This window comes from Apostichopus japonicus, chromosome 9, assembly GCF_037975245.1.
Source record: "Apostichopus japonicus isolate 1M-3 chromosome 9, ASM3797524v1, whole genome shotgun sequence".
Taxonomy (NCBI): domain Eukaryota; kingdom Metazoa; phylum Echinodermata; class Holothuroidea; order Aspidochirotida; family Stichopodidae; genus Apostichopus; species Apostichopus japonicus.
In genome coordinates this window covers 18,380,906-18,408,788 of record NC_092569.1, presented here as the reverse complement: position 1 = coordinate 18,408,788, position 27,883 = coordinate 18,380,906, and the positions used below count along the sequence as shown (strand labels likewise).

The following is a 27,883-nucleotide window of genomic DNA, read 5'->3' as shown; positions in this document are numbered from 1 at the left end:
ATTATATATTTGGTAAAGCGGAATGTCCGTTGAAACTCATAACCGAAACATCAAACTGTTACAAAGAACTCCAAGAACGTGTTTTGGAAGCAGGGAGCTATTACATATAGAGAAGCATTTGCAACTATTCCTGATCTGAGGAATGCAGCAGGATATTCCTTTCTTTAGTAAAGAACAGTAAGAAACACATTGTCGAGGTGACTCAACTATAGTTTTAAAGAAACCTGTATGATCCATGTAACTTTTAATACCTTCAACGAGAGAAATGTTCACTAAACCTTCAGTGACGACTTAGCCGACCTATTATTTATACATGTGATTTCAAATGACAGATGCATACATAGTACCGTACATGACATGCATAATGCGAATTTTTGCCGTCGTTGAAACGGCTGCAAGCATTATTTATGCACAGCGCCACCTAAGAAAGATAATTTATCCGTCTTCTGTTCATGTTCTGGAAGGTTTGAAAATAAAGGTGTGCGCGGGTTTGAAAGAATATGGAGCAGGGTATCACGAATTGGTATATTCTGGGAGGAGGGTATAACGAATATGTTTTATCTGGGCAATTCCAGGGATTGGTATGATACGTGCGAAAAACGCCACGTCTGCAGTCGAATTATACATGTATTTGTCTCATGTTATAGTAAACGATCAATCTGGCTTTTCAAGTGTTTCCGAAGAGATATCAATTTGACATGTGGGAAGCCAACATTAATTGCAGCTATTAAGATATCTACGTTGGTGATGTGCACCAATCATTCTGATAATGATGCTTTTATTTGACTAGAGATACATGATAAGTGTATTAATTTAAACTGTTTCAATGAACAATATCACCCATATTACATCAGTGGTATATAGACTCCATACTGCACTGAGTAAGAGGAAATGCTCTTGGTCTACCTGAACGTTTAACTTATCTTTCACTGACGAGCGTGTAATTTGCCTATGTTAAAGTTATGACACAAAAACACATGAGATGAAGTGTTTGTTTTATTTCACTGGAATGATTTAAGAATTAGAAAGAAGAATAAGGAAGCAATTGGCATTCAGTCAGGTTCGAAGCTTCCTTCCTTGGTTTGTTTGGTGAACGATGTTATTTCAAGTTTACATTAAAATAGAAGGAAGAGGAATTTCATAGAGTGCAGCCGTATATAATTCAGCATTGGCGCTATCAGTTCAACAGGGAAGGAACTTATGTCCGCAGTATAAAACAAAATAATTAAGAATAGCAATTAGCAGTTTAAATGTTCAATGGAAACCTCTAGTCTCTCTCTGCCTTCACATGTCTCTCCACCCACCTCTCTCCCTCTCTTGCTTTATATATATATATATATATATATATATATATATTTATTTATTTTACGTTTTACGTTTTACGTTTATGTTTCAAACATTAAAAAGGAAATGTTAAATCCTCGTTAAATTCGTCCATTTCCATAATAATGTACTACATTAGACTACCAAAATGGACGAGGTCCTTCACGTAGCGCGTTTAAAAAAAATAAAAAAAAGGAATCAAGGTAAGAGTTGTTTCTGCTACACCTAGAAAACTTACTTCTATTCTAAAATATGCATCGAGTTTCTTTCATATTATATATGCTAACAACTAGCAGTTCAATAATAACTTCATACGGAGCGCGTTTACGAACGCATTGGAAAAAAACTGTCGTCGTTTTTGGTCCCTAAATTTTTGGCCGTAGTTTCATTTCCGTGTAATGTAAACCACAATCGTTATCATCACCTGTCATAGAATCCCAAAATATGTTGGTTCCGCGTGTTGACCCATCGAAATCGGCGTTCAAATGAACATTACCACACTCAGCACAGCCATCACCATTGGGAAACCTCTCGCAATAACCATGTTCTGTAACACAACCAGATGCTTCGTCATCGTTGAGTTCTCCAAACCACCAGGCGCCTTTGTGTCTCTCTGCACAATTGAAGTCGGTCCAGTTGTCGTTATCTCGATCATATGTACTGAAAGACATGTTTTTATGCCAGCTCAGTTTATCGTCACCTAAAAAAAAATATGATTAAAGAACATAAATCTATATAATATATGCGTACCTAGTGCTGATGAAAAAAAGTAGTCTAAATTTGAGTTAAATAGAGATCACCAGCACCAACATATTTGATTATCTTCTTTATTAAAAAAGGCTTCTCTAATCTTGCAATCTTTCATTTACATTTCCATTACATTCTTATCTTGTTATGCGAAATATTTTACATTTCATTTCATGTTTAGTTACTCATTTCAACTAGTGTACAATATGCACGATAAAATAAAGTATTGATGAATAAAAAAAAATCTTTAGTTTATAGATTTTTTTCTTGTTGTTGATAACATGGTTATGAATAATCAATATCCAACGCATATGTTACGAATAATAGCAAAGATCAACGCTAGTATAATTTCGACAGCAGAACCTTAAAATTCCGCTACCGAGATTCAGCAGGAACTGCAACTACCAGTCCTCCAAACTCGCAAATTGGTCGAAAATTCATTGTTTCCTGCGCTTACGTGCCTATGTGTTCAAAACAGAGGTGCACATTTCATTCGAAATGCTTACAAAGCTTAATCCGTGATGATGGTTACCTGTTGTACTGCTAGAATCGTAATCATCAATATTAACCAATCTGTATTTGCCATTTTCATCGCTGATGCGAAAAAGTTCGTACTTTGCGAAGTAAGAGTTTCCGTGTATGTCAGTTACATCGACTCGTAGACTATAATCGTTTTGATTTGTTAAGAAAGATAATTTCTCATTTCCGAGCCAAAATTCTCTATGAAGGAAACCAAAACCTTGGGTATAATCGTTCCAGTTTCGGTAGAAGTCGATCGAGCCATCAATTCGTCTTTGAAATACCTGAATAAAGTAATTAAAGAAAAAACATGTATAGAAGTATGAAATCTAATAAAAAAGTAATTTCAATCCATTGTTTTCTACTTCATTATGATATTAACAGTATCCATGCCATTACGCTGATATTAAAAAAAAAGCTAATAAGGGAAATATATATCTTGGAATAATTTAATCGGCATATGCCGAAAAGTGTCACCGTACAGAATAAGATACATGAGAATAAATTTCTAGATAAGCAATTATTCGAAGCAATTTTGTGAAACACTAATTTCAAGATGGACGTTGTAGGTATCGAAGTTCGTTCGCTCTGTTCAATGTTATTTAGAAAAAGAAGAGACGTTCTGTTTCCAATATGTTGGTGAATGTAGGGGAGGGGGGGGGGAGGGTGCAGAGGCGGTAGTGTAGGGTTGACGAAGTGGAACATTCTTCCTCCTGTTTTTTTATTAAGCTCATACGTGAGCAACTTCATTAGCTTCAATTCTCTTTCGATATATCTTCACATTTCTTCTTTTGAAAAACATTTCCGACAAAATATTTTGTCATCTAGAGTCGTTGTATTATAATTGACTAAATCGATCGTTTCGTACCAGATTCGAAAGAATATTTGACGTTTTCATGTTGTAAAAATGATGCATTTGAAGGGTAAGCATGATTTGAAGGCAATTCTCCATCGAGATTTAATTAAGCCAAAATACCCTTGATCGTGTGATATGTAGAACTACTCTCCTGAATCGAAGACGGACAAGAAGGGTCATACTCACTGTCCAACCACCACCGTCAATTGAATTGTTACAGTAAACCTGAAAGGGTTCCAAAGAATCAGTTGGCTGGATCAGATACACTCCCGACGTCACATTTTCCCAATCACACGTGTCATGAAATATTTCATGACAATCTTTCGGAAAAGTAGGTTGACGGTAGTAGACCTCTGAAAAACCATCTATGAGAAAATTAGTGGGTTATGTACAACAAATAAAAATATAGCATTTATGACACATAGAACGTAGGCCCTAAGTAATAACACGTATAACACTGACAGCATACACAACAAACAAAATCCAACTTGGGCGGATCCGGGATTTTACATTACTCAATGATACCGTTCTGTTTTTACTCTTTGTTACATAGTATGGTACATTTAATTACATTCATTTACACACACGTATCTACTTACTTTCCGTGCTTCTTCTACTCCTGTAACTGTTTGCTCTCTCGTCTTTTAATTGATTCACCTATCAGAAATAAACATAACGGAATACTTTAACAGGTTGTATTCATGGTGTTCCTATATTCGATAGCAGTTAAACTTAAAATTAATGTTAATGCGAAAAGCTGATTTACAAGTTTTTAATAGCAACCAAACAACCCTTTTATTCAATTCCTTTAACAACAGCAAACTTGACGGGAAAGACAACGAATATAATTTCTTTGTTTCTGGGGTGATTATACAGCCATAGGTACCACTTTAAGAAAGTACAGGAACCTAGCTCATTACTTGTAGTGGAAAGAACATAACGATATTAAAAAGATGTTTCAAAAAGAATTAATACTTACCGTTTGGCCTCTTGTTGCTGACAATACAAATATCATGAAGGAGGGATATACCAATACGAAGAGGAATGCAGAATTCCACGCCGGCACTACCATCATACTTAATGCTAGACTCAAACTTCTTAGACGCACAATACAAATGACTCAGTGTACCGCGTACAGATTTGTCACAGACGTTCTACTCGTAAATGCGTAAGGTTGGCATCTAATATACATTTTGAGTAGTCGAATGAGAACTTTATTTCCTTATACGTCATCTTCCGTGCAAGCATAGAGAGGGAAAGAGAGGCCTTTTATATATCATATCTGCACAACCTACACTTTCGTTTGCTTCCCGTTGTTTTTAGTTACTCTGCTTGGCGTGTTGTCATTTGATATGAACGAGGAAATGAAATGTTACTAGACTTTACCCATTATCTTTCATGGCAAACAAGATCTACTGCCAGAAGTAGAACAACGTTGATCTAAGCCTCTGACAAAAAAAAAAAAATCAAACCCTAACACCACCCCTCCTCCACCTCCTCGCCAACAGACAGCTACGAGAGAATGTTTCCCTGTTGTTAGTGTAATTCAAAAAGTCATTAAGAAACATTTGCACTGGTGCGATGGGAGTTGGTGAAGTTGATATGTCTAATGTTTGTATTGCTGAACTGGGGAACAGGTTTTTTTCCCCTGTAAAGGTCTGTGATGCGTGGTAGTCAAATAAAACGCGATGAAATAATTGCAGATTCTATCCCTAATGATATAGTTACGTTGTGTGGTTGAACTAGGTACTTGCTGCTTTATAGCTTCATAACTGTCACACGCACTGATGAACACAATCCCCATGTCGAAAGGAATTGATATTGAGGGTGGAGTGGGGGCAAATAGTTCGATATACAATTCCTTTTCAATGTTTCTTGATGTATAAAAAAGCAAAACTGTTGATAATAAGTAATAAAGCTATAAGTTTATCAACACTGTGTTTATATCTATTAACAAAACCGCAAATTTTCCCCCGACATTATTGTGATGTCACCCATATTCGAAACTCTTGTCGTTCAGCTGCGTATGGTATTTACAACAATGGTAAATTCTGAAGGTATCTAGATCAAGGTTCAACTAAACGACTGGTTCACGCTTTTGTTTCTTCCAAACTGGATTACTACAACAGTTTGTATGCATAATTTGCCAGTTTCTCATATAGCTCCCCTACAGATGATTCAGAACGCTGCTGCGCGGCTAGTCTCACTCACTAAAAAGTTTGATCTTCACTCCTGCACTCCGTTTTTTTCATTGGCTTCCCGTCTTTCTGCCCATCCAGTGTGAGATCCTACTTCTCACCTACAAAGCGATCATCGGACTTGCCCCTCAATAAACCACTGACCTTCTTACTCATCTGCGTCGGTCAACTACAGTTACGCTTTGATCTTCCAATCATGCGCATTTGCTATAAACTCCTGGTCCACGTACCCGCACTCGTTGTGGCGGTCGTGCCTTTTCTGACGCTGTGCCTCCTGTTTGGAACGAACTCCCATTTCACGTTCGTGGCTTTCTATTTTCAAGAGACAACTTAAAACATTTCTGTTTGATTCCAAGTTTACTTATTTTCTTTGTTTCCTGTGTCTCTTTCCTACTTTGTAAAGTGCTTTGAAACGCTGTATTAAGCGCTATATAAATATAAGTTATTATCATTATTATTATTATTATTATTAATTAACTGGTGGGCTGATATTATATAAAAGTAGTCGACACGGGTTTAATTACTATACCGGAAATGGTAACACCTAGTCCCATAGCAATTTGTTACAGTTTTCATAAAAAACCACCAGCCGCTTTGGTGCTTAACGGCGCAGTTTAGGTAACATCCGTCAGTATCTATGTTATGGGTACAGAAAGATTCACACCTGCTGTTATAGTGAAAATTACCTCGAAACGGTGGTAACGGGAATGGACAATAATAAAGGACTTGAGAAGTGTCTCGTTTGCGGCAGGGTATACCAACTGCAGCTAGACATGGACAATATATGTACAGTGTCCTTACGGTCCTTGGAACAAGAATTTCTGAATTTTCCACAATATTTGCTGGAAATAGGTTCAGTTTAATGACTGCCTTGATTTCACGCTTAACGAAAAGTGCAATTAAGCATCACGCAAGGAAGTAAACAAAAAATCACCAAAGTGCGTGAACACGCACCACAAGTTTTATTCAAGAATAAACAAAATATTATGAATTTAATATATTGTAATAAATATGTAGATACAAGTACTCATTGATTATAAGCAATATTAATATTTATGTTCTCTTTTCCTTCTTAATGCTTCCTATGTTCTTATTTTTTCTGAATTTTCTAGAATTAGAAGAGTATAGTAAAAGGGATAAACCAATACTTATTTCATAAGATGCCTCGGCGAATGTGAACATGCAAATATAACGCAGTATACCGCAATGAACCGTAAATGAATACGGTAGTATCTTACTAGCAAAGAATGATGCAATATAAAAAAAAATCATCGCATTCGATTTTGTCAGATTGTAAAGTGAAATCTAGAAAGGTGATGTCGATAGAAGCTTTTGTTAGCCTCTTGTTTACTTTCTTTCGTGAAATTGGAAACTTAAAGCAACTATCTGTTTCTTCATGCGTGTTTAATGAATTAGTTTCAATAACCCACGCAACCCACAATCACACTGTAGCATGATCTAGCATGGTACTTGTTCGATGAGGTGGGCAGGCGTTAGGAGTTTGTGGTTGTCCAATTTTTCAAACTCCACAAAAAAAAATACGTCTTGATAGTACTGTTACTCAGATAGAATTATGATTGCAGTTAAATGTGTTAGATGCTAGGCAATCATGTAGATTGTTTCGCCTGACAGAAGTTAAATAATTTGCAATGCATGACTTCTAGCATGCTCAATAAATACCGCCATGGCACCGTTTACAATTCTAATAGTATTGATCGTTATATGATGTAAACTCTTTAATCGTTTCATGATACAAACGCTACAGGTTATTATTTATGGATTTTTTTTTCTGATAAGGAAAAAAAAAATTATTGAATGGATTTTATCAACAAGCAGTATGAACATTCAGTTCAACAACATGGATGCAAGAAAGCTACCCTTTATATACGTGTTACCTTAAGTAAGATACAATGTGAATTTTGCGGAATAAGTTTATCAACGTGACATGTTGATAGGAAGATTTTTTTATTAAAATTTAAGACATTTTTTATCAAAACAGACTGAGATGCATTATAGAGATTCATCGTAGCTATAGATCTTCTTTTTTTTTGCTTCCTATGTTGTTTCTGTTATGCACAAGGTTTATCTGTTAGGTCCTTATTCCTCTAGGCACCTTATAAACACGTACCTGGGAAATCACAACAACAAGGAAAAGGCGATTTTATGCTGTGCGTGTAACACTCATTTCCTATTAGGACAGTAGGAAACAAATGAATTTCCAAGCCCGAAATGTTTCACAACAAAATATTCTTATAGAGTTGGCAAATGAAACAAGTAAAATACGTATATATAAAGAAATGAACAGTCAGTGTAGAAACGTTCAGTGAACGATTTAGTGCGTTAATAAATGAGGTTATTTTGATAGTACTGGTAACTACAAATAACTAAGGTCCTTCTTCTGAAAGACAACAAATACAATGGCAACAACGTATCATACAATGTGTGCCTTTTTCAAGTAGAAGGGAAATATCAAGTTAAGAAATGTTCGATGGGGGAATTATTACCGAGAGTCTAGCTATTGATTTAAGTTTAAATACATCACATATATCATACTCAAATATGGATTTCGAGTTAAGAAAAGATATCTAATGAATTCAACTCTGACATTTGTTCCTGTGGCTAGTTTACTCGTCCCACTGTAATGGCGGGATTACAAGGAGTAAGGGGAGGGGGCACTTGCTCCCACTCCTCCTAGAAGTATTGTTGGCTTTGTTAAAACCAATTCGATCGGGAATATGGTTGTGTATACCACAGCAATACTGACAACTCTGCGATACTATCTTACTTATTTATTTGTCATTATATATCATATTGTTTAGCTTAACGATGCCAAGAAATGAAATTTAAATATGACGTATGGTCTTGCACCATTTCAATACCTTTTAAGGTACTAACTTGTACCGTACTGTAATGGTGCCATGAAATCTGAACATAAACCACGTGAGCCACACCGACTGCCCTTGACAGGAATACTAATATAATAATAATATGTCTAGACGAAGGAGTATGAAAATGGTTCCCTAGCAACACTGTACAATTCCGGATAATTTCGTATCTAGCTTAATTGTTGCAGTATGGATTCGAAATTCATTCCAACTTTATACTGCAACAGGTAACTTTGTACAATGTTGTACTTGTTTAGAAAACATCGTGGAGGTTTAACCTCTCTGTTACTCATCATTTTTATTTCCAGCAGCGTGTCTTCTCAAGAAGGGGTAAGTTTTTCTTTTACTTTTATATTTCAGGTGTAACATCTGTAAAGTTACCATTTCGATGTTTAAGCGAACTCAATTGATTAATTTCGATCTTCAATGTTAAACCTTGTTACACTCTCCTTTGGTAATTTACTTTCCCTTGATCTATCTTACCAGATAACAATATTACTTCAAAAATGCTAACTAACAGTAATAATGAAGTCGAATACGATTTAGTCACAACTACTGGTTGTTAATTTATGGTTTCGCGTTTTTAATTTTCTATTACTTAATTAAACAGTAGTATAGAACACATTCACCAAACGGGTATATTTTACATTATTCACTTAATTTCTATAAAAATGACTCTGATCAAGAAACCATCATACGGATTCTTTCCATTGAAGTACATATCATCAATTCATATAAATTTAATCTGCGTAATATAGATAAACTGTGAACAGTAAAATACATTGTCGTTAAAAACGAAAAAAAGCGGAGTATCTTAGTTAGCCGCGATTTGTACTTAATATACTTGAATTATTGCGCTTTTTTGTGGCGTTGTTATAGAAACGTTATATTTTGACAGACACGGAGGAAATAGAAAGAAAAATTCAATATTAAAATAATATACCTATAAATACCATAAATAGAAAATCGTTGCTTTTATATAGGCTAATCTACCACAGCAAAATGAATTGAAGAGATTTAGAACGTTAAAGCAATGACCTATATTGTCTACTTGTCTTACTAAAGTATGTCTGTAATGCTCCAACCGATAATCTAACCCGTTAATACCCCTAACCTTTTTTCTACTTCTTTACTGATTAATTAACATTTACACGGCTAAACCGAGACTTTCTACTTTACGGCTACTACAGTTGAAATCTAAGGATGATCTATATATCATTTAATAACTAAATTTCCCTTATCCACATAAACTAAAAATGTTATATTCATATAGCCTAAGATTTTTATTTTTCCTTTCTTTTGTTTAAATGTCTATATTTGATGGCAATGGGAGAGTTACTGAATAAATACTATTTAACGAAATTTTTAACACAACTAACATTTCATCTTACCAAATGCTTACGTTGTAATTTTTACACTTATATTAGCTATGATTAAGTGCTTTAATCAATAAATTTCTTTAATCTTGAAAATCCCGATCCGACCCATAAACTGAATTTACTTTGAAAAGTCTAGACATTTTCGTAGACACCTGCTAATTATAGGAAACAACATTTGACTCTACTTCTGACACGTTGTTTTAATATGTTGATGTACATATATTTAAATTGCGCTATTTCGCATCATGAAAATGTTACAAAATATTCAACAAAAGAGAAATCTTGACAACGCAGATTTGGTTTACTAACATTTACTAACGAGTTTAAAAAAAAAAAAAAAAGCAACAGTACTTTTTCTGTCCGTCATTTGGAGATATCGAAGATTCAGGCGGTGCGATTTTGAATAGATATCTGAGAATATTCAGCTTTGACGAACATATGCCTTCTTGAAAACTTTAACTTTATCTTACAAACACCCAGTGGATATGAAAAAGTCATTTTCTTTGAGTTTCACTTATTTGGTAAAACACACAATCTTTCTAAAACAATAGTCCTTTCTGTCTTTGGGAACGCAGTTGAATATTCTGTCACCCAAATTCTTCTTGATTTACTTTATTGGAAAATCATGATAATGTACCGTTGTAGTCTTTTGCAAAAAGTCATTGCTCAGGATGCCAACTCTTGAACTTAGAAAACTTGTCGAAATATCATGATAACGTATCGAAGTAGTTAATGATTTTTTTTTTAATTATTCTGTGAACAATTTTATTGAAAAAGTCATTACACAGGATGCCTGCTTTTGAACTTAGAATAAGTGTTCAAGTCATTTTTTCAAGTCAACTCTTAGTTATAAGACAATACATTTTTTATCTCATTATTAAGTCAACCTTAATGTCATGAACTTTAGTTACATGATAATTGATAACTGCCTGTTGTCGTCTATGCCCAGACAACGTTTTTCAAAATTTAAAGGACAATGTTTAAGCTAACAATCCTACAAAATACTTAGTCAAATTACGAAATAGTGATAGCATTTTCTTAGAGGTAGTTTCTTCTCTAAAGTTAACGATGAAAAACTAAAGGTTAACAAACCGCTGCAATAAACGTCAATCGATTAGCGTATTGTGTACATTTTGTTCTTTGTAATATCAAAAAGCGTTCTCGGTGGCTGGCAAACATGTTTAATCTACCTTTTCATAGAATGTTTCGTAAGCTCTAAAGATGCAAAATCGATTAAAGAAAATTGTTCTAATTCCGTTACATTAAATACGCTGTCGACTTAATTAACTACTTAACTAGTATAATTTATTTAGGTTGTATACTAAATTAATGTAAATGAACAATGGCAATAAAGAAAATCAAAAGATATACTAACTTTACTCATCCAAACGTTGCTGTTGTAAGAATTGTCAATTGATTTAATCGCTGATGTCGTTGTAAGTTCATTGTCGCCACAAATTTTCATCTTTGTCAGATTTATCCCAAACAGCTGCATGATATCAATAAACAATTTGCTCTATTAATAATCCCGATCATTTAATGTGTGTAAAGATTATATATTTTTTTCATTGCCAGTACAAAGAACAATTTCAATTTAATCCAAATTCGAGAATACATAATGCAGATGTGAAATTTGCAAAGTATTTTTATGAACTTGTTTCATGTGAATTAATTAAATTAAACAATTTACAAGAAAAATATGTTATTATGAAGATTCTAACGTTTCTTTTATATAATTATGTTTTCTACAAAAATTTTATCGAACGTTATTATACATTAGAACCAAATCTTTATTAACCAATAGGTCTTCTTCAAAAAAATGTTTTAAACTATAAAAGTCATATCAAGAACGTGATACCTAATGGGCATATAGTAAATGTTCATTGTCTAGAACAAATTGATGGGCATAAATTCACTCTGAATATATGGGATATTAAAAAAAAAATATATATGTTTTCAAGACAATGCTAAACTCAAACCTTATCTTTCGTTGTTTGTGTTTTGTACTTAGAGAAGTGACATATTTATCGGATTAATTTTAATCTTCAATATTCACCTGAATTCACGTAAAAATTAAAACTTCTTATCATATTTATTGTCATACTCCTCTACAACTCAACCAAACATTGTCGTGTCTATATTGTTTTTCTTTTTGTATTCAATAAACGGCGGCTATTTACTAATACAGATACATGACTGCGTCAATAACTCTTCTCTAACTTGTCCTAAAATAATAAGCAGCTATGTGAAATGTTGCAATTTATAGATGAGAAAATAAAATAAAAGTTGGACTAACCTAAATATAGGACAATGGAAAATAAGAAAAATGTAACGTTGACATATTTTACTATATAATTGTACCCTGTACTTATTTGACGATCATTGTTAATACATATTTTTGACCTTATTTTAGCCGGAACGCCAAAGGAGCATTAGTGACTACGGAGACCAAACGTTAAGTAAGTGTTTCTATCATATTAAAAACTTCAAAACGTTAACAACGTTGTAGCATTTTTTTTACCTTATCTCTCTCCCTTCTCCCTTCTCCCCTCTCCTTCCCCTTTACCCCAACCACAAGCTAACCTCCAAAGACGAGTGAAAATAATATTGTTTTTCTTTAAGATACAACAACATCGTAACATTTGGAGAATTTCCAAACAATTATGAACGTATATGATATACACATCGTTTGGGAAGTATCGTCAAAGACATCATATGTTGTTAACATATCAATTGTAAGTATAATAAGCACTATATAATTTCAAAGATTTTTAATTTTTTTTAAAGATAATTTGTTTACTTTAGTACTTTTTTGTGTATGAAAATTATGATGTATAGGAAACAAAATTCGTTAAAAAAATATTGATCGTCTTTAAAATGAGGTTTTTAATTTGCTATGTATTTTTCAAATGCTTAACTTACCAAATTTTTCAGGGATATAAGACAAAACGAGTGACTTCATTTAAAAAAAAATAGAAAATGTTTGAAATAGTACAGACCAGTAAGTAATAGTAACTAGATTTTAAAATCACATCTTCGTAATTGCCCATGCCAAACTTTTATAACGTGATCAGGAAATGACGCAAGTGGTTGTGAACATTGACAAAGTAAACACTAAAGGTAGGCTATATGATCTCTGTTGTCACACAAGTGTCTCCGGAGTTATGAAACCTCTTAGCTTGATGTTGTGTTACCTTTTCCTTTTAGAGTCATCGTTTTTCCTCTACCAACGTGCTGAATATCCACGAGACTGCCATGAAGTGCTAAGCCAATGTCCATCGTCTAGAAACGATGGTGTTTACGTCATCAAACCAGACGGCTATCCTGAACCTTTTGAAGTATCTTGTAACAACAGTCTAGGTGATGGTGGATGGACGGTAGGTGTTGTATTTTATACTGTGAATATTGTATTTACATTGCAAATTTATCACCACAATTGAAATTATTCTTGTTGAAATAATACATTTCTCATACTACAGAACTGTTCATATTATTATGATGTACTAATATATAGTTGATGTTACACAGTAGGCTCGGCGAGCTTTACACAATATCTATGTCTTACAAAAAGAGGTTGGTCGAATCATCTGTCATGCTCTTTCGCAAAAGCAGTCTGCACCATACTTATATTCCTACATGTTTTTCCAATACGTTTTAATACTTTCCACATATTCCTGACTTCAATAAGAATACTAAATTGGCGAAGATGACACAACTTATATATTGGTAATATTTATATAGTATTCGCATCAATATACATTTGGTGGGGTTTGTAAGTGATTTTAATTTGTTTATATTTAATTTATCTCATTTTTCTCTTCCTGCAGGTTGTTTGTTCCATGTTTCAGTATAGTTGTGCCTTTCTTTTGTTTCACACTAGTCTTACAGTTAATAACTAACGGTCTTGCAATTCAATCAGTTTGATATTTTTATGTCTCAAATTATTTCAACAGGTCATACAGAGACGAGAGGATAATTCAATCAACTTCAACCGTACGTGGGACGAATATGAAAACGGTTTTGGTTTCCTTGCTCGTGAATTTTGGCTCGGCAATGAGAAGATATCCTACATCACCAATCAGAGGAAATATCAGCTACGCATGGATATAACTACAGAATCCGGTTGTTCATTCTTCGTGACGTATGAAACTTTCCGCATCAGTGACAGCTTCAGTCATTACAAACTGGTTAGCACCGGAGAGTATACCGGAACAACAGGTGGGTTATTAAACTGTGAACTTCTTATCTGGACACGTTACTCGCCCGAAGTGACATTTAATATGTTTGCTAACCGTTAAACAGTGAAATTAAAATATTGCGATTTTTGCCGTTCACACATGTTTCAATAATTCGATGATATTAATATGTTTGACCTGCGGTGTGATACAGAGCGGGAATGTTTCGCTTACTAACGATATACTTCCCACCTGAACCAACCTTACATCCATGCCATTAACCAAGGTACCTTTAGATGAATGAGCTCGTAGTAATATTTAATATTCATTTTGCAGCATGTAACTTTACTTTCATGAGCACGTTGTTGGCCACTGCTATCAAGCACTTAGCTCAGACTTAGTTTCTTCATAAATCGATGTATTTTGTTCATCTAGTAAGGGCAGAGAGCGGTTTGCTATTTATTTCATTGGTTTATTTAGATATGTCGTTTTAGCTGTGAAGCATGTTTCGCATTTTTATACAATATCAAATGATAATTTATGAACATGATGTGTTATTGAGATAATAGATCATCGTACACTTTCCATCAAGCTTTCCTTTTTGATGTCGTAACTTAATCGTTATTCCTATTCCAGACCCATGCATCGAGTGGTGTCCCACCAACAAGGTTCTCAACAGGTGTAAATGTGAAGGTTCATGTGCCGATCCTACATGTACCGAATCATGCTCTAGCACACCCAGTTGCGTTTGTCCCGATGGGTTCTTGATGGACGGGGAAGACTGTGTACCTAGAGAGAATTGTAGTTGTTTCATAGAGGAAGCAGAGAACGGTCAAGGAGTAGTCCTAGCGGTAAGATACCATTCCTAAATGTTTACGTATCAAACTAATTTACAATGAGAAGAAAAGCCGGAACAAAACAGTTATTATGGTGCTTGAAATGATTCATTTTAAAAACGTTAAATCTTTACCCTGCAGCTGCTCTAATTTTATGAAGGAATGTCACCTATTGCACTGCTCGTTATACCTCGACTTGGAACATTGAGTATTCCCATTGAAGGATATTATTATTTTGCATCTACTTGACAAGGCGTACCGTTTTATCTTGTTAGGAAGGTGAAGTATATGTGAACCCTTCTTGTACCAAACGATGTTCCTGCAACAGCGGTCTGTTGAGCTGTGATGACACATACCGGTGCAGTCCCAATGGTAACTGTGAGGAACGACAAGGCTTATCACAGTGTTACTGTAACGTAGGATACACTGGAGACGGGGTCCAATGTGATCGGGCTACTGCATCAGACTGTCAAGCATATAGTACAGAGGACTCCAACAGCATTCGACTTATACAACCAGCAGGGTGGACAGGCAACCCATTTCAAGTAATGTGTGACGTCTCAGATGGAGGTGGTTGGTTGGTATGTATCTGTTATTGTCATTTTTAAAGATAACAAAGGAAAGGAAGTTGTATTCTTTCTCTTTTGTCACTGATGAAAACACAATTGTTACTGTTATTATTTCTTAAATATTTATTACTAATATTATGTTATCATTAATTTGTAACGATTAAAGCCAACTTAACAAATAGGATAATTTAAAACTGCATACTAATTTGGTTTATGGACACCAGTATGTCTAGAGAACATCTGTCTTAAGTGTATTTATTTTGGCTTGCGAACGTTGGTCTGCTTTTTTTTTTAAAGTAGAAGTATTATGCATGATGATACTCCTTTCAGATCCATGGGTTATACACAACACAACACAATCATGTAAACTGAATGGACTTTTGAGGGTATCTCAACTGGGATAATTGCAACCATCTTAAAATGTAATAAAATTAGTTTATATATAGTTGCGTCTACCTTTTTGTTTGTGTTACTATAATTACAGGTTTTCCAGCGACGTGTTGACAGTAGTTTGAGTTTTCACAGAGATTGGAATGAATACAGAGAGGGTTTTGGAACTGCCGACGGCAATTTCTGGCTTGGCAACGATAAACTTGCAGCATTGACGAGCCAAGGTCAATATGAGCTAAGGATTGATTTCGTTTCAAAATCTGGCCAATATCACTTTGCTAAGTATAGCTCCTTCAGCGTGGGCAATGTGGATACTAATTTCAGACTAAGTATCAGTGGTTATGACTCTTCAAGTACAGCAGGTGAGTTCCATTTTATCTTCTTTCTCCAAGTACATTCTACAATCTGATGTGCATATGATCATCATAACGGATGCACTTGGCAACTATTCAGAGCAATTCTATTTTTTCAACGTGCTATATTAGAGATTACAAATACTTAGATTTTATAATAGACTTATCATGACTATCAAGAACTGATAGTCCAGATATATTAAAATCATGTGCTCATTTTCTGGTTCAATTACATCTTGAAAATACTGAAACTACACATAAGACGTAGCCATATTCTATGATCTGGAAAACTTTCTTCAATTCGTTTGCCTCGACATAGAAAGGAAACCCAACTATAACCAAATATCCCATCTCATGCAGATCACATAGATAATGTTTACATGTTAGATTCATAGACTATGGTCTTTAGCTGTGTTTAACTGGTCTTTGGAAATATACCAAGATATAGCAGTAGGCAGAGTAAAGAAAAAACCGAAGAAAGAAAAACAGAAACTTTTAAGTTCGCACCCGTTGAAAACAGTTACATGTCGAAAGACGATATACTTATTTGATTGCAAACCTAATTCACTGTTACGAGATAATGTATGGCTGCGAATGGTTCGCAATAAGGTTCCACGCTATACAAGATCGATCGTCACAGTAATTCGTACCAAAGTCAGTCTATTACTTCGAGAATGAACAATTGTATTGAACAATTATCACATGCTATAACATGAAATATATAAATGTCTACACTCATATGTCGTTCATTTCAGAACGTTTATTTTTAGAATAATGTAGCGATAATTTTAAATCGATTACTGGTTGCAACCAATAATGAAACAATAATGGGACACTGTTTTTTCTGTTATAGTTGGGAGAATATCGAAGTAACTGAACATTATTATTTCAAGTATACCTTTCCAATTTTTATGACAAATCTAAAACAAAGAAAAATGGAGAGATTTATAATGCCCAAATATTACGTACAAGTCTCCCTCGTAAGATATAAAACGGTTATTTTTCCGCAAGTGGAGCTTTAATCATTGTGCTAATATTTGGAATCCTTAAATAGATACATAAGTACTCCAGTCAAAGTCTGAAGTTCAAAATTGTAGGGATCGAATCACAGTTATATAAACGGTTATTAAACAATTGGTTGATATTAAAATGAGGTCTTTCGATTTGAATCAAGTCAAATCATGTTAAAAGAATGAGTTCCGATTTACGAAAATCCAAAACATTGTAACTACTTCTTTTAAAAATATTATAACATGTAAAATATATGAGGTGACAAGGACTTTGAAGAACCTTTCACTGTGTGTACCCTCTTTTAATATGTAAATGAGGTCCATGTTGAACTCCCACAAACTGATGCCTATCTTTACATATGGATACGACTAGAAATAAATGCTCTTCTAAATAATTTTAATTTCCTGTGAACGACTTGCCCATTGTTTGTAAAAGGGTGTCTTAATATTTAAATAAAACACACTCGATTGTATGATGCATTTAGTTACTCTATGACGTAACCATTCAGTCTCCGTGTCATATATTAACATTGAGTTATATTTGTTGCAGTTTTCATACATACAATCTGCGACAATGCTTTCATTGACCCTTTTCTTTCTGTTTGCTTATCTAGGCTACAACGCACTTGGTCATAGTTATCACAATGGAGAAGCATTTTTTACACGTGACCGTGACAACGATGATTGTTCTTCTAATAATGCCGCTAATTATAAATCCGCATGGTGGTACAGTTATTATTATTGTTCTTCTTATTGTGACCTCAATAGACCATACACTGGATCTTATACCATTTATTGGTATTATTTCCCTGGAGGGAATAACAACATACAGTCGACGGAAATGAAGATACGACCTCGATCCTGATGACGTGATTCAGAAATAAAGTTATCAGCAAAGTGAATATTGTGTCTACATTTTTACTGTGAAAGATAATTTAACAAAAAAGTGTTACCAAAATCTGAAAACGTCTCCCTTATTGTGAGCACTCGAAATTTCTATGCATGACATTTTTTCTTAAAAGACAACATGGAATGAGATAACAACAAACTATCTGAATACATTTGACAGTGAGGTTAACTGTAACAGAACAATGAAAGAGTGAAGGACCATGAAAAGAAAAAAAGCCTGGATAACGGACGTGATTGAGTTAAAGCCATGTCAAATCACTCTACCTTATCTATGGAAATGTACATGACGACATTTACAAGGATGTAAAAACTTTGCATTAGTCTCTTCTTTTTCCTTTTGATAATTCGGAGTATATTGCCACATGTCTAACATCTAATGTAATTCAACTGATTCATATCAACGTATGAGAAGTTCAATCACCATTACATATAGTTACAACAACGCTTTTTGTGAATTCTGTTTCTTTTAGTCACTTTGTAAAGATGATAAATTAAGACACGTCCCTCTGTAACGGTGTTCCGAATAAAATGCAGACCGAAACTGATAAGTCATATTTATGTTTTCACTTGAGATCGTGTAAGTTACCACTATGTTCCTAACTATTACAAGTTCTACCTTGGTAGGCAGGATTGCTTTTGAGAGCTGTGCATTAGTGTTTGTATGTGGGGTACCTTACATAACATTAATTCGTGATGAAAAACCATTTTGCCCATATAAGATACTAGACTGCCAAAGTCAAATATAATTTAAACTATAAAGATCACGTTGTCGATTGGATCAGCGGTCACACTTGGCCACATTTTGTCCAAAAACCTTATTTTTAACTCTTTTAAACTGTAAGCCAGACGGACTTCAAATTTTGATGGGAATAACGTCAAATTACAAATTGTGATAAAATGCAATGAATACTTTACCCGATGGCTTTGCTACATGTACGTGAGCTGCTGAAACATTGTGATTAACCACATAAAGGAACACATAGGAACACATTGTCGAGGTCAAATGACAAATGGCATATTAAAACATGAATCTTTTGGCTATAATACACACGACAAAACGGCTAAAATCATTCCACAACTCACCCCTTCAATATTTGTAACTTGTAGGATATTAGACTATTGGACTAACATCGTAGTAACTAACGTTAGAGAAGTGTTCAATGAACCTCAAAGGTTCAATATTGTGTAATGGCTCATGTATCTCTTATATGGTGGGTATACGACGATGTGCCATATGCGGGGGCGTCAATCTGATTTTAAACGTGGGAGGGGGCGTAATTGATTGAAGTAGTCCGGCCGTAAGTACTATCTAAGCGAAGCGCCACCATCGGTTGGCGCGCAGCGTCCCAAGAAAATTGCAGATACCAATACCTACGAGATCGCAGCCCCATTTTCCCTATGTTTCAGAACAGAATACCCCTCAATTGTTCAAGCCAATGACAACTAACTATCTGTGAATAAATTTAACTTCGAAAAGGGAACATTATATTGCACCAAGTCGGTCAAGGAAATGACCCCAGGGCCTCATATAAGCCCAAAATGTCCCGGACATATAGAAGAAGGAAGCTATCCACCGCGACTGCATGTGAGTTTCTCGACTTGCCGTCCTGAAAGTCATACTACAAAATGGTGCACTTTCTCATACGCCATTATTATTAATTTATATAACTAACTAATAAGGCACAGTCCAGATCAGAGTTCGTATAGTGAGCTTAGCGCAAATTTGGCCAATAGTCGTCATAGCATGCTAAACCACAATGCTTTGTATTGCCACCCGTGACACACTTCCTAAGGGACTGTGTCAGTTTAAATGTTTTGCTTGGTCTACGAGAACACATTTCTATGAAATTTGAAACTAGGATGGCAAGACAAACCACTTTAATTATATTTCCAGGACCCCACACATGCGCGTGTATTTTCAAATTTTATCTTTTACCAAATGTGTGGGGGACATTTGATAGTGTGTCCTCCACCGATTGAACTGTGGGGGGCATGTGCCCGGTCCCCCCCCCCTTGATAGACGCCCATGGCCATATGAGGTCATACTACCAAATTTTTGGATGGTTTCTGTAACTAAATTTATTATCTACTTTCTTTTAATTCTTTACTCTATTTCAATCATGTGTCTTGCACATGTGGAAATATGAGTAATTGTTCTATTATGTTACGATGCTACTAGACTCTCTACAATGTATCGGACTTTACAAATAATTTCCTCTAGCATGCATTTTGATATTCAGAAATGTTATTACTTACTCTAATTTTCAACATAACACTTGTCACCACAAGAAATTAAATATATGTCTTAAACGTCTTCATTAGCATAACGACACACAGTTTATTTGAAATATAGATGTAACTTGGAATTTGCGAAAATGGCTGTTCTATGACACCAGTTTAGGGCAATGAGTAATGTCGCTTAAATAATTCGCCTATAGGTCAATGAAACGTATGCTTATATATCTACGGAAAATCGAATGGCGTGCCTTGTAGCTACATGTTTACAGACGTAACTTCATTTCGAGCGTTCAAAGAAGCAATACCATAAAAGATCAATGTTCCTTGGATGAAAACAAATTACCTTACATTTACATTACATTACCAAGGCTACAACTCACGACGCTAATGTTGGTGGATAGTAAACGTGATTGCTTACTAGGTGAATATATTTGCGTAATGAATGGACAAACTCTCATCATCGGGTTCTAGTTCTATAAAAACTTTCCATTTAGTAAGGAAAAGAGCTATATCCCTGAAAACGTCCTCACTTTTGCTGTTAATAACTCATTCAACAGTGATTCCCTTATGCAAATAATTAAGTACTTAAAGTCTACCCTAATGTAAGGACTCACAATCCTCAAATATTACATACGTTTGATGCATGACTTTGAGGAACCACGCTGGCCAGATTAAACCAGATAACAACAAGAAACAATGATAGGTTTTTGTATTTACAGAAACCGAAGAGTGATAGAACTACGAGGGAATTGTGTTAATACTCGGACTATATTGTAATGTAATACTTGGAATACTTTTTACATATAAACAATAAAATTAACGTTGAATTCTGTCTATATTGTCAGATGAAAATATAAAAAGTGGAATATTTGCAATTTACTGAAATTCTCAACTCTGGCTACCAGTTAAACATACACTGTGATCACATCACATTAGAAACAAATCCAATTAACAGCAATGTCTAAAATAAAAAGCAAAGCCTTTTAAAACACTTGTATAGAAGATCCGTAAAAAACAAGTCACTTGTAACCAAAGCAATGCATTCTAAATTTCACATTTGAAATCAAAATAGAACTGTTTTTGTTAGCATCTATAGTCTCAAATTCTCTACCATTGGAATATTCTGTAACAAACTTTCATCCATAACAAAATGGACTGCGTAAAATATATATTTACATGTTGATACACAGGTAGCTACAATATGACAGACATGAAAATGCAGACTTAATTGAAAATAATGGCCTACTTTGAACTGCATCTGTAAGTGACGATGGACATCTCTTGTCGTGGTGTTTCTAGAAAGAAAACGCAATATCTGCACAAATTCACAAAACGTTTTATTCTCACGATAATAAGTTTCGTTGGTATAGTTATGTGTTCACTTAATATTTTCTAGGACGTTCTGTTTCACCAAAATGCAAATACAGGCAAACAAAATAGAACAAAGGAGAACAACAGAGGGAAAAAAATGGAAATCATATCGGCTATAACTTTAAACATTTACAACTCTTATCCATATATATTTCACATGATGTGATCATCGCAAAATATTTAACATATCTAGCTTTAACCACATTAATGCAACTAGTGATGACGCTTCAACGAAATTGGTTTGCTCATCGCATAAGGCATTCGTTTAGAGGGATACTGTGACTATAAGAACAGCTACAATATAGTTGGTCCTCCAACTGTTGAAAAATACCTGCGATATGATAAAACATGTCAAAACTCTATACATGATGCTGTTGTTATCGTGATTTGCGTGTAAAAATACAATCAAATTGATCGATTAGTACAATGAACGGAGCTTAAAAGGATGCTGATGTGCGAGACTGATGTGTGAATCAATAGAAATATCAGCGAGTCTTTTCGTTACTTAAAATAGGGCAAAGAAGGCATCAGATTATCCAGCTCATTACTCCTCAATTACATTCTTAGCCACCGAAAAAAAATCTAAAAAAAAAAATACAATCATAATTACATTTATTTTGGTGTAAGAAATAACGCAAGCAGTTCAAATATTAGAGGATTTTAACAAACTGTTAATAACTGAATATTACCTTGTACTGGTCGCAGTATTGTCTTATCATAATCTACCGTTAAATGTATATATAAACGTAATATGTGTGAAACCGTAATGTATTAAAAGTAGTCGACCAAAACTTCATCAAGAACAGAAGAAAAAGGTATGAACTGAGAACAAACAGCCTAAAATTTACCCAAATAAGACATAAAACATGAATTTCACGTGCAGGAAGAAATATTTGTATGCGATACTAAACGGTTCATATCTCGCATGTTCGAAGTTAGCGTGAATGTCGCAGCATCTGAATAAGTCATGAATAATAAATATCGTTAAATACAACAACGGGAAATATGTATGATAAAACATTGGCATCAACGGTTTTCATTCATACCAAGCTACATATATATAAATACATATGATTCCACCTCGAGCTAACATTTTGTCGTTCAGACGCTGTGTTAATACACGCACATTAAACATTCCAACAGATTTTTGCGCTTTTTGTTCTTTCTGGTGTTATTTTACTGTTGTGGCTTTCGGAAGCAGAACAACAAGAAGCACAGCAACACATATAATTACAACAATGTTCTTTTGGTAGTTTGATTAAAGCAGTAAATTAGATTGCAAAGCAAACTAAACATGAAATACATTATGTTTACAAGGATGGCCGAATTTTCATCTCAGTGAAATTTAAACTACAGTAAGCATTGTGGTTGGAAAATACATTTTCTCCACAGACACCGTTGTAGTCTCCATTAAGGTTGTCACTGGTACAAACGGAGTGACAGCTTCCGCAGACATGAAATTGGTCACAGTAACCATTATTATTATCACAAGTTGCGCACCAATGATCCGAGTGCCACCATCCACTTCTGTGACGGTTCGCGCAGTTGAAAGCATCACAGTCGTCGTTGTCTCGATCATAGGTGCTGAAAGCCTTGCCTAAGTTGTTATATATACGCGAACCTTTAAGAAAAAAACACGTGAACACTTAATAAAAGGCATCGCACCTTTATTGTAATGTGCTATAAAATAAAGCCGCTTTCAGGAGCACAATATCTGAATTGTAAGGTAAACAAAACTGTCAAGTGAATATTAAGTGACAGTTCATATTCAGTTTATTATAATTAATCAAGCATATTAATTTTGAAAATATGTCCTCTCATAGTATCACCCACCGATCTGACTAGTGGCATGCATAAACGTATTTTCAACTATGTCTGGAACTGAGACGGGACACTAAGCCATGGACGATACCATTGCAAGCCTAGGGTTTTCTCAATGTTCTAGTATTTACTTCTTCCCCTGGTCGTCTTCTTAACGCAGTGAACGTTCGGATAGAAGGTTCCGAGAAGTAAATATAATGTAATTAAGCTTTTTTTGCACCTTAATTGTAATTAAGTTAACGAATTAAAAGAAAATTGGAACTTCAAATTAAAACGTATACAAACCTGTTGTTCCATCATGGCTGCCTAATTTATTCAGTCTGTATTTATAACTCTCAGACTCAATCTGAAACTCGGTATATGAAGCATATTTCTGATCTCCACCTGACGTGATAACATCGAAGCGCAACGTGTAACCTGTTTGGTTTGTAAGATAATAGAGTTTCTCATTTCCAAGCCAAAAATCATCGTTCAGATCACCAAATCCTTTTTTGTACGCATCCCAGTTTTGATAAAACTGATAATGCCACTGTGACGTTGAAAAACCTGGATAGGAGAAAATAAAATGAGGATAGTTTTTAGATTATGCAGTTTTTTATTCCCCAAGCCAAAATCATCGCTCAAGTTACCCCAACATGGCTTTGTACGCATCCAAGTTTGATTGAAACTTACGGTTCAATGTCAAAGTTGAAAAACCTAGATGAAAAATATTCAAAAGTATCCTTAAAATACATTGGATTGATGGAAGACTGCGATAAAGATAAATGATTAATATTAACAGCAGTTTATCGATGGATAGCTTCCGATTATCAACGTTGTCCCTTTCTATATAACGAGTCTGTTATTCGGACTACAGTTTTAAAAATATAAGACAATTTTCTCTTATTAATTTGGAGAACACTTATCTATGACTATAATTAATCGTAAATAACATCAGCTTTCTTTTGTATCTGCGGGTTTAATGAACAATTTCCAGGGTTTTATATATAGGGAAGCGTTCCAAAGTTTCAATTAAGGCTACGCAAAACATGGTTTTACCTTATTTTGTTAAATCACTGTTAATATATTTCTTCGTCGTTTGCAGAAAAATGGGCAACAGCCCCCCTGTCATTGTCTCCGATAACATTATTTTTTTTTATATGCAACCGTCATGGGAATTTTCAAACGTATTTGGAATACATTGTCAAGAAGTTATTAGAGACCATAAAAAAGGCAGCGATTCCTATATGAAATTTAGAAACATCGAATACAAATTATGCAAACATTTGAAGCCGTGCATGTAATTTTTAGTCTAACCGAAGCAAAGAAACAAAAACTTTTAAACAAGAGTGCTACATGACGAATAGTTGAAATTTCCTCTGGATCGCTAGTCCTCTCACAAGGTATTACAAACTGACTTACCCTCCATCCTCCGCCATTATCCAGTTGACAGTAAACAGTAAATGGTGAACCCGGCCATCCAGATGGTAGAATGGTGTAAATGCCATCTTGTGTATGACCAGCGTCGTAAACATCCTTACAGTCTGTATGGTAACCTTGACGCACGCAAAATATTGAAAACAGTCATCGTGTGGATTCATTTCTGCTTATTTTATTTATTATGTTTTAAGTAGTCAACAAATGATTTAGCATTATAACACCGAACCTAATGAAAGCGCAGTGCTTTGAAGTTTAACTAGTTGTTTCTCGTGCGCTACCAATACAAGTGAGTAGTATTATTAAGTATTACATCACAATCACATCCTGTAGTTAATCCATTAGATACAAATTTAACTTAAATTTCAGAGAACTACCTAAGTATGTTTATACATTAATCGGTATTGTCTGAGGTGATGTTTCCTCGTTCACAGAAAAACACTGAAGTCATGGACAAACGTGTAAGACTGCGGTTGTATTATTATGATAAATCATGTAACTCAATGAACTTACCAGATAGGGCGGTAGTGTATTTATGTGTGTTGGTGCATTGAAATGTCCCCCGTAATCCAGATTCATATGCTGGTTGATATATTAAAGGAAAAATAAAACAAGTAGTTATTAGTTTATTAAGTAAGTTAGCACATCAATGTCATCTTCAAAAATGAGGGAGTGGGAGCGACAAACGTGATCAGTTACAATACCGGTCATTGGATGCAGATGCACGAGACCACGTTGACGAAAGTTATTTACCATAAAATAAATAGGTTTAACATGAAATCATGGACTAACCGGTAAGACTGCGGTGTTAGCATGACAACTTATTTAAACCTGAGGAACTTACCAGACAGGACCGCAGTGTAGAATGTAGGTGTGTTGGTGCATTCAAATGTCCCTCGTAAGCCATGTCCATAGGCTGGTTGATGTAATGAAAGAAAAAATAACAATTCCAAAAAGCAACAAATCTTTCCTAAAGTAAGTTATTATCTTAATATTGACATATAAAATATTAACAAAAAGAACATACCTGGTCAGCTAGAATTCCGGTCATTGGATATTTCGATATTTGATCAGTTTATCACAGAAATATTTTTATGCATTTGCTATTGATGATACACATTAAAGTTCAAACATGAGAATCATCTTTGAATTCACATGAAAGGCAGATGATATTAACCATCGATGTAATCTCACAATACTGTTAATTTGAAAATTAAATTAAGTTAATTAACAAGCGAAGCCCTTACCTTTGGTCAGTGGTACTATATATATCACCAATAGCATCACATTCATGGTGGATTTATAAACTAGCTTTCTTTTACGAAATTGGTTTTGCAAATTAAGAATATGTGTTAAATAGTCTAGCACATATGTTCTAGTATACAGTCTATTTATCGCCCTTGATGGTCTCGACTGTACAAACCGTCGACTTAAGGTATCGATTAACCAATGTCAGGCCCTGCAATGACGCGATACTCTTTACCGTGAAGCGCGATGAATGAATTTTGAGTGAAAATGAAAACAAAAACCGATTGCAAGTACACATCTCTTTTGCTGATTCACTTTCTTAATGGACTCACTTTAGATTAATGGAGTGTAAATCTGAAGTTCTAAAGAGTTCTTAAGAAACGAATTGTATCGTTTTTTCTAAGCGTGTTTCTTTCAGACAATTCTTTTTGCAAACTTTGGATTGACTAACTGCTCCAACCGTATATTAATGTTAGCACCATTAAAACGTATGCGCATGTCTATCAGATATATAAATGCGAGGTATTTTGACCTCCGTTGTTAATACATTTTGTTTGCATTACTCGTTAATTTGTAATATATAATTGTGTGATGAATATTCATTTAAACTCACAGGTTCGTAAGCAATGAGGGCAACGCAAAACACTGTATCGTATAAGTCAATTGGAAACAAGGCCGATTAACTGGCAATGTCCAGCCACTTGAACGATATACTGAAGAATGTTCTGAAATTAATTGTTCATGTAAAATTTGTATTCCATTTTTTTGCTGCATGTATGACATCATAGTTCCAAGTTAACTTTTGCTACAGAACGTGCATTGAATTTCAAATGAATACTTCTTGAATACAACATGTATTAATTTAGTGCAAATCATACCTCTTTTGCAAATCCCTAAAATGAATTTACCACTGGAAAGCTGCAACAAATTATTGTTAAATGTTACTATGATCTTTGTTTTACTTCATATTTCGTTTGATTATTCTGCACGACTCAAATGTTTTTCGTTTTTCTTTTTAATCATTAAATGAAACTGTTAGTAACAGTAAAGTATACATAATGCACGCAAATCCAACATGCAGAGAGATCAGAAATAATAGTAAAAAGAGCAATGGAAAAATCGTGTCATTATGACGTTTTTATTTTGTCAGAACAGAGTTCACTAGAGTAAAAGTGGTATTGATTTTATTGACTTGATTTATTATTTTCACAGGTATTATAATAAAGAACACCATTTTTGTAAAAGCTAAGTACCAATTAGTCGCTGGTACAGCAACATTTCTTAAAATCTCATTCTCCGCTCAATTAAACGACACGCTGTGTCTAATACAAGCAATCTTCGTATAGAACATCATAATAATCACTGCATTAAGCAATTGATTAGAAGTTGCTCTGGCGAAGAATTTCTTCTTCTAAAATACAGACAATATATAAACGGACTGCATATGTTATAGTACTTTGACTCTGCTATAATGGTCAGTCAAGCTTATCTGTCGGTTGGTCAAAGCACTGTGTGATATATTTGTTATGTCAACAAAACCGTATTAATTCACTCTTTATTGAAATTTGTCTTTAAGCTATATGTTTACAGAATAATCATTTTTGATATGAACAAGTCGCACTCACACATTTGACAGATAA

General features: G+C 34.5%; 4 protein-coding genes across 4 annotated transcripts in view; 1 reads left to right on the top strand and 3 right to left on the bottom strand.

Annotated features, from left to right (window-relative positions):
• LOC139974236 (fibrinogen-like protein A) overlaps positions 1 to 27,883 on the bottom strand; it is a 77,133-nt gene that overhangs the window by 40,062 nt on the left and 9,188 nt on the right. The gene's annotated exons all lie outside the window — the stretch shown is intronic.
• LOC139974230 (fibrinogen-like protein A) lies at positions 79 to 4,689 on the bottom strand. The gene is made up of 5 exons (XM_071981235.1): positions 4,425 to 4,689; positions 4,045 to 4,102; positions 3,632 to 3,810; positions 2,603 to 2,873; positions 79 to 2,023 (listed from the first exon to the last, which is right to left on the bottom strand). The coding sequence occupies exons 1-5, from the start codon at positions 4,518 to 4,520 to the stop codon at positions 1,689 to 1,691; spliced, it is 939 nt and encodes a 312-aa protein (XP_071837336.1). The 5' UTR covers positions 4,521 to 4,689; the 3' UTR covers positions 79 to 1,688.
• LOC139974219 (uncharacterized) lies at positions 8,754 to 18,678 on the top strand. Its single transcript, XM_071981223.1, has 8 exons — positions 8,754 to 8,858; positions 12,321 to 12,366; positions 13,115 to 13,284; positions 13,861 to 14,125; positions 14,719 to 14,933; positions 15,194 to 15,499; positions 15,972 to 16,239; positions 17,855 to 18,678. Exons 1-8 carry the CDS (start codon positions 8,769 to 8,771, stop codon positions 18,103 to 18,105), a joined length of 1,611 nt encoding a protein of 536 aa, XP_071837324.1. The 5' UTR covers positions 8,754 to 8,768; the 3' UTR covers positions 18,106 to 18,678.
• Positions 23,069 to 26,374, bottom strand: LOC139973778 (techylectin-5A-like). Its single transcript, XM_071980644.1, has 6 exons — positions 26,243 to 26,374; positions 25,840 to 25,911; positions 25,509 to 25,577; positions 24,977 to 25,114; positions 23,865 to 24,125; positions 23,069 to 23,379 (listed from the first exon to the last, which is right to left on the bottom strand). The coding sequence occupies exons 1-6, from the start codon at positions 26,286 to 26,288 to the stop codon at positions 23,069 to 23,071; spliced, it is 897 nt and encodes a 298-aa protein (XP_071836745.1). The 5' UTR covers positions 26,289 to 26,374.

What these genes read in the sequence shown, in the direction of transcription:
- LOC139974219 (XM_071981223.1), top strand. Translation starts at nt 8,769, where the DNA reads ATGTTGTACTTGTTTAGAAAACATCGTGGAGGTTTAACCTCTCTGTTA. An exon ending in GCGTGTCTTCTCAAGAAGGG is followed by an intron (nt 8,859 to 12,320) that starts GTAAGTTTTTCT and finishes ACCTTATTTTAG; the next exon opens with CCGGAACGCCAAAGGAGCAT. An exon ending in CTACGGAGACCAAACGTTAA is followed by an intron (nt 12,367 to 13,114) that starts GTAAGTGTTTCT and finishes TTTTCCTTTTAG; the next exon opens with AGTCATCGTTTTTCCTCTAC.
- LOC139973778 (XM_071980644.1), bottom strand. Translation starts at nt 26,288, where the DNA reads ATGAATGTGATGCTATTGGTGATATATATAGTACCACTGACCAAAG. An exon ending in TATAGTACCACTGACCAAAG is followed by an intron (nt 25,912 to 26,242) that starts GTAAGGGCTTCG and finishes TACATCAACCAG; the next exon opens with CCTATGGACATGGCTTACGA. An exon ending in TGGCGGAGGATGGAGGGTAA is followed by an intron (nt 24,126 to 24,976) that starts GTCAGTTTGTAA and finishes TCTCCTATCCAG; the next exon opens with GTTTTTCAACGTCACAGTGG.
- LOC139974230 (XM_071981235.1), bottom strand. Translation starts at nt 4,520, where the DNA reads ATGATGGTAGTGCCGGCGTGGAATTCTGCATTCCTCTTCGTATTGGTA. An exon ending in CAGCAACAAGAGGCCAAACG is followed by an intron (nt 4,103 to 4,424) that starts GTAAGTATTAAT and finishes TATTTCTGATAG; the next exon opens with GTGAATCAATTAAAAGACGA. An exon ending in TTGACGGTGGTGGTTGGACA is followed by an intron (nt 2,874 to 3,631) that starts GTGAGTATGACC and finishes TACTTTATTCAG; the next exon opens with GTATTTCAAAGACGAATTGA.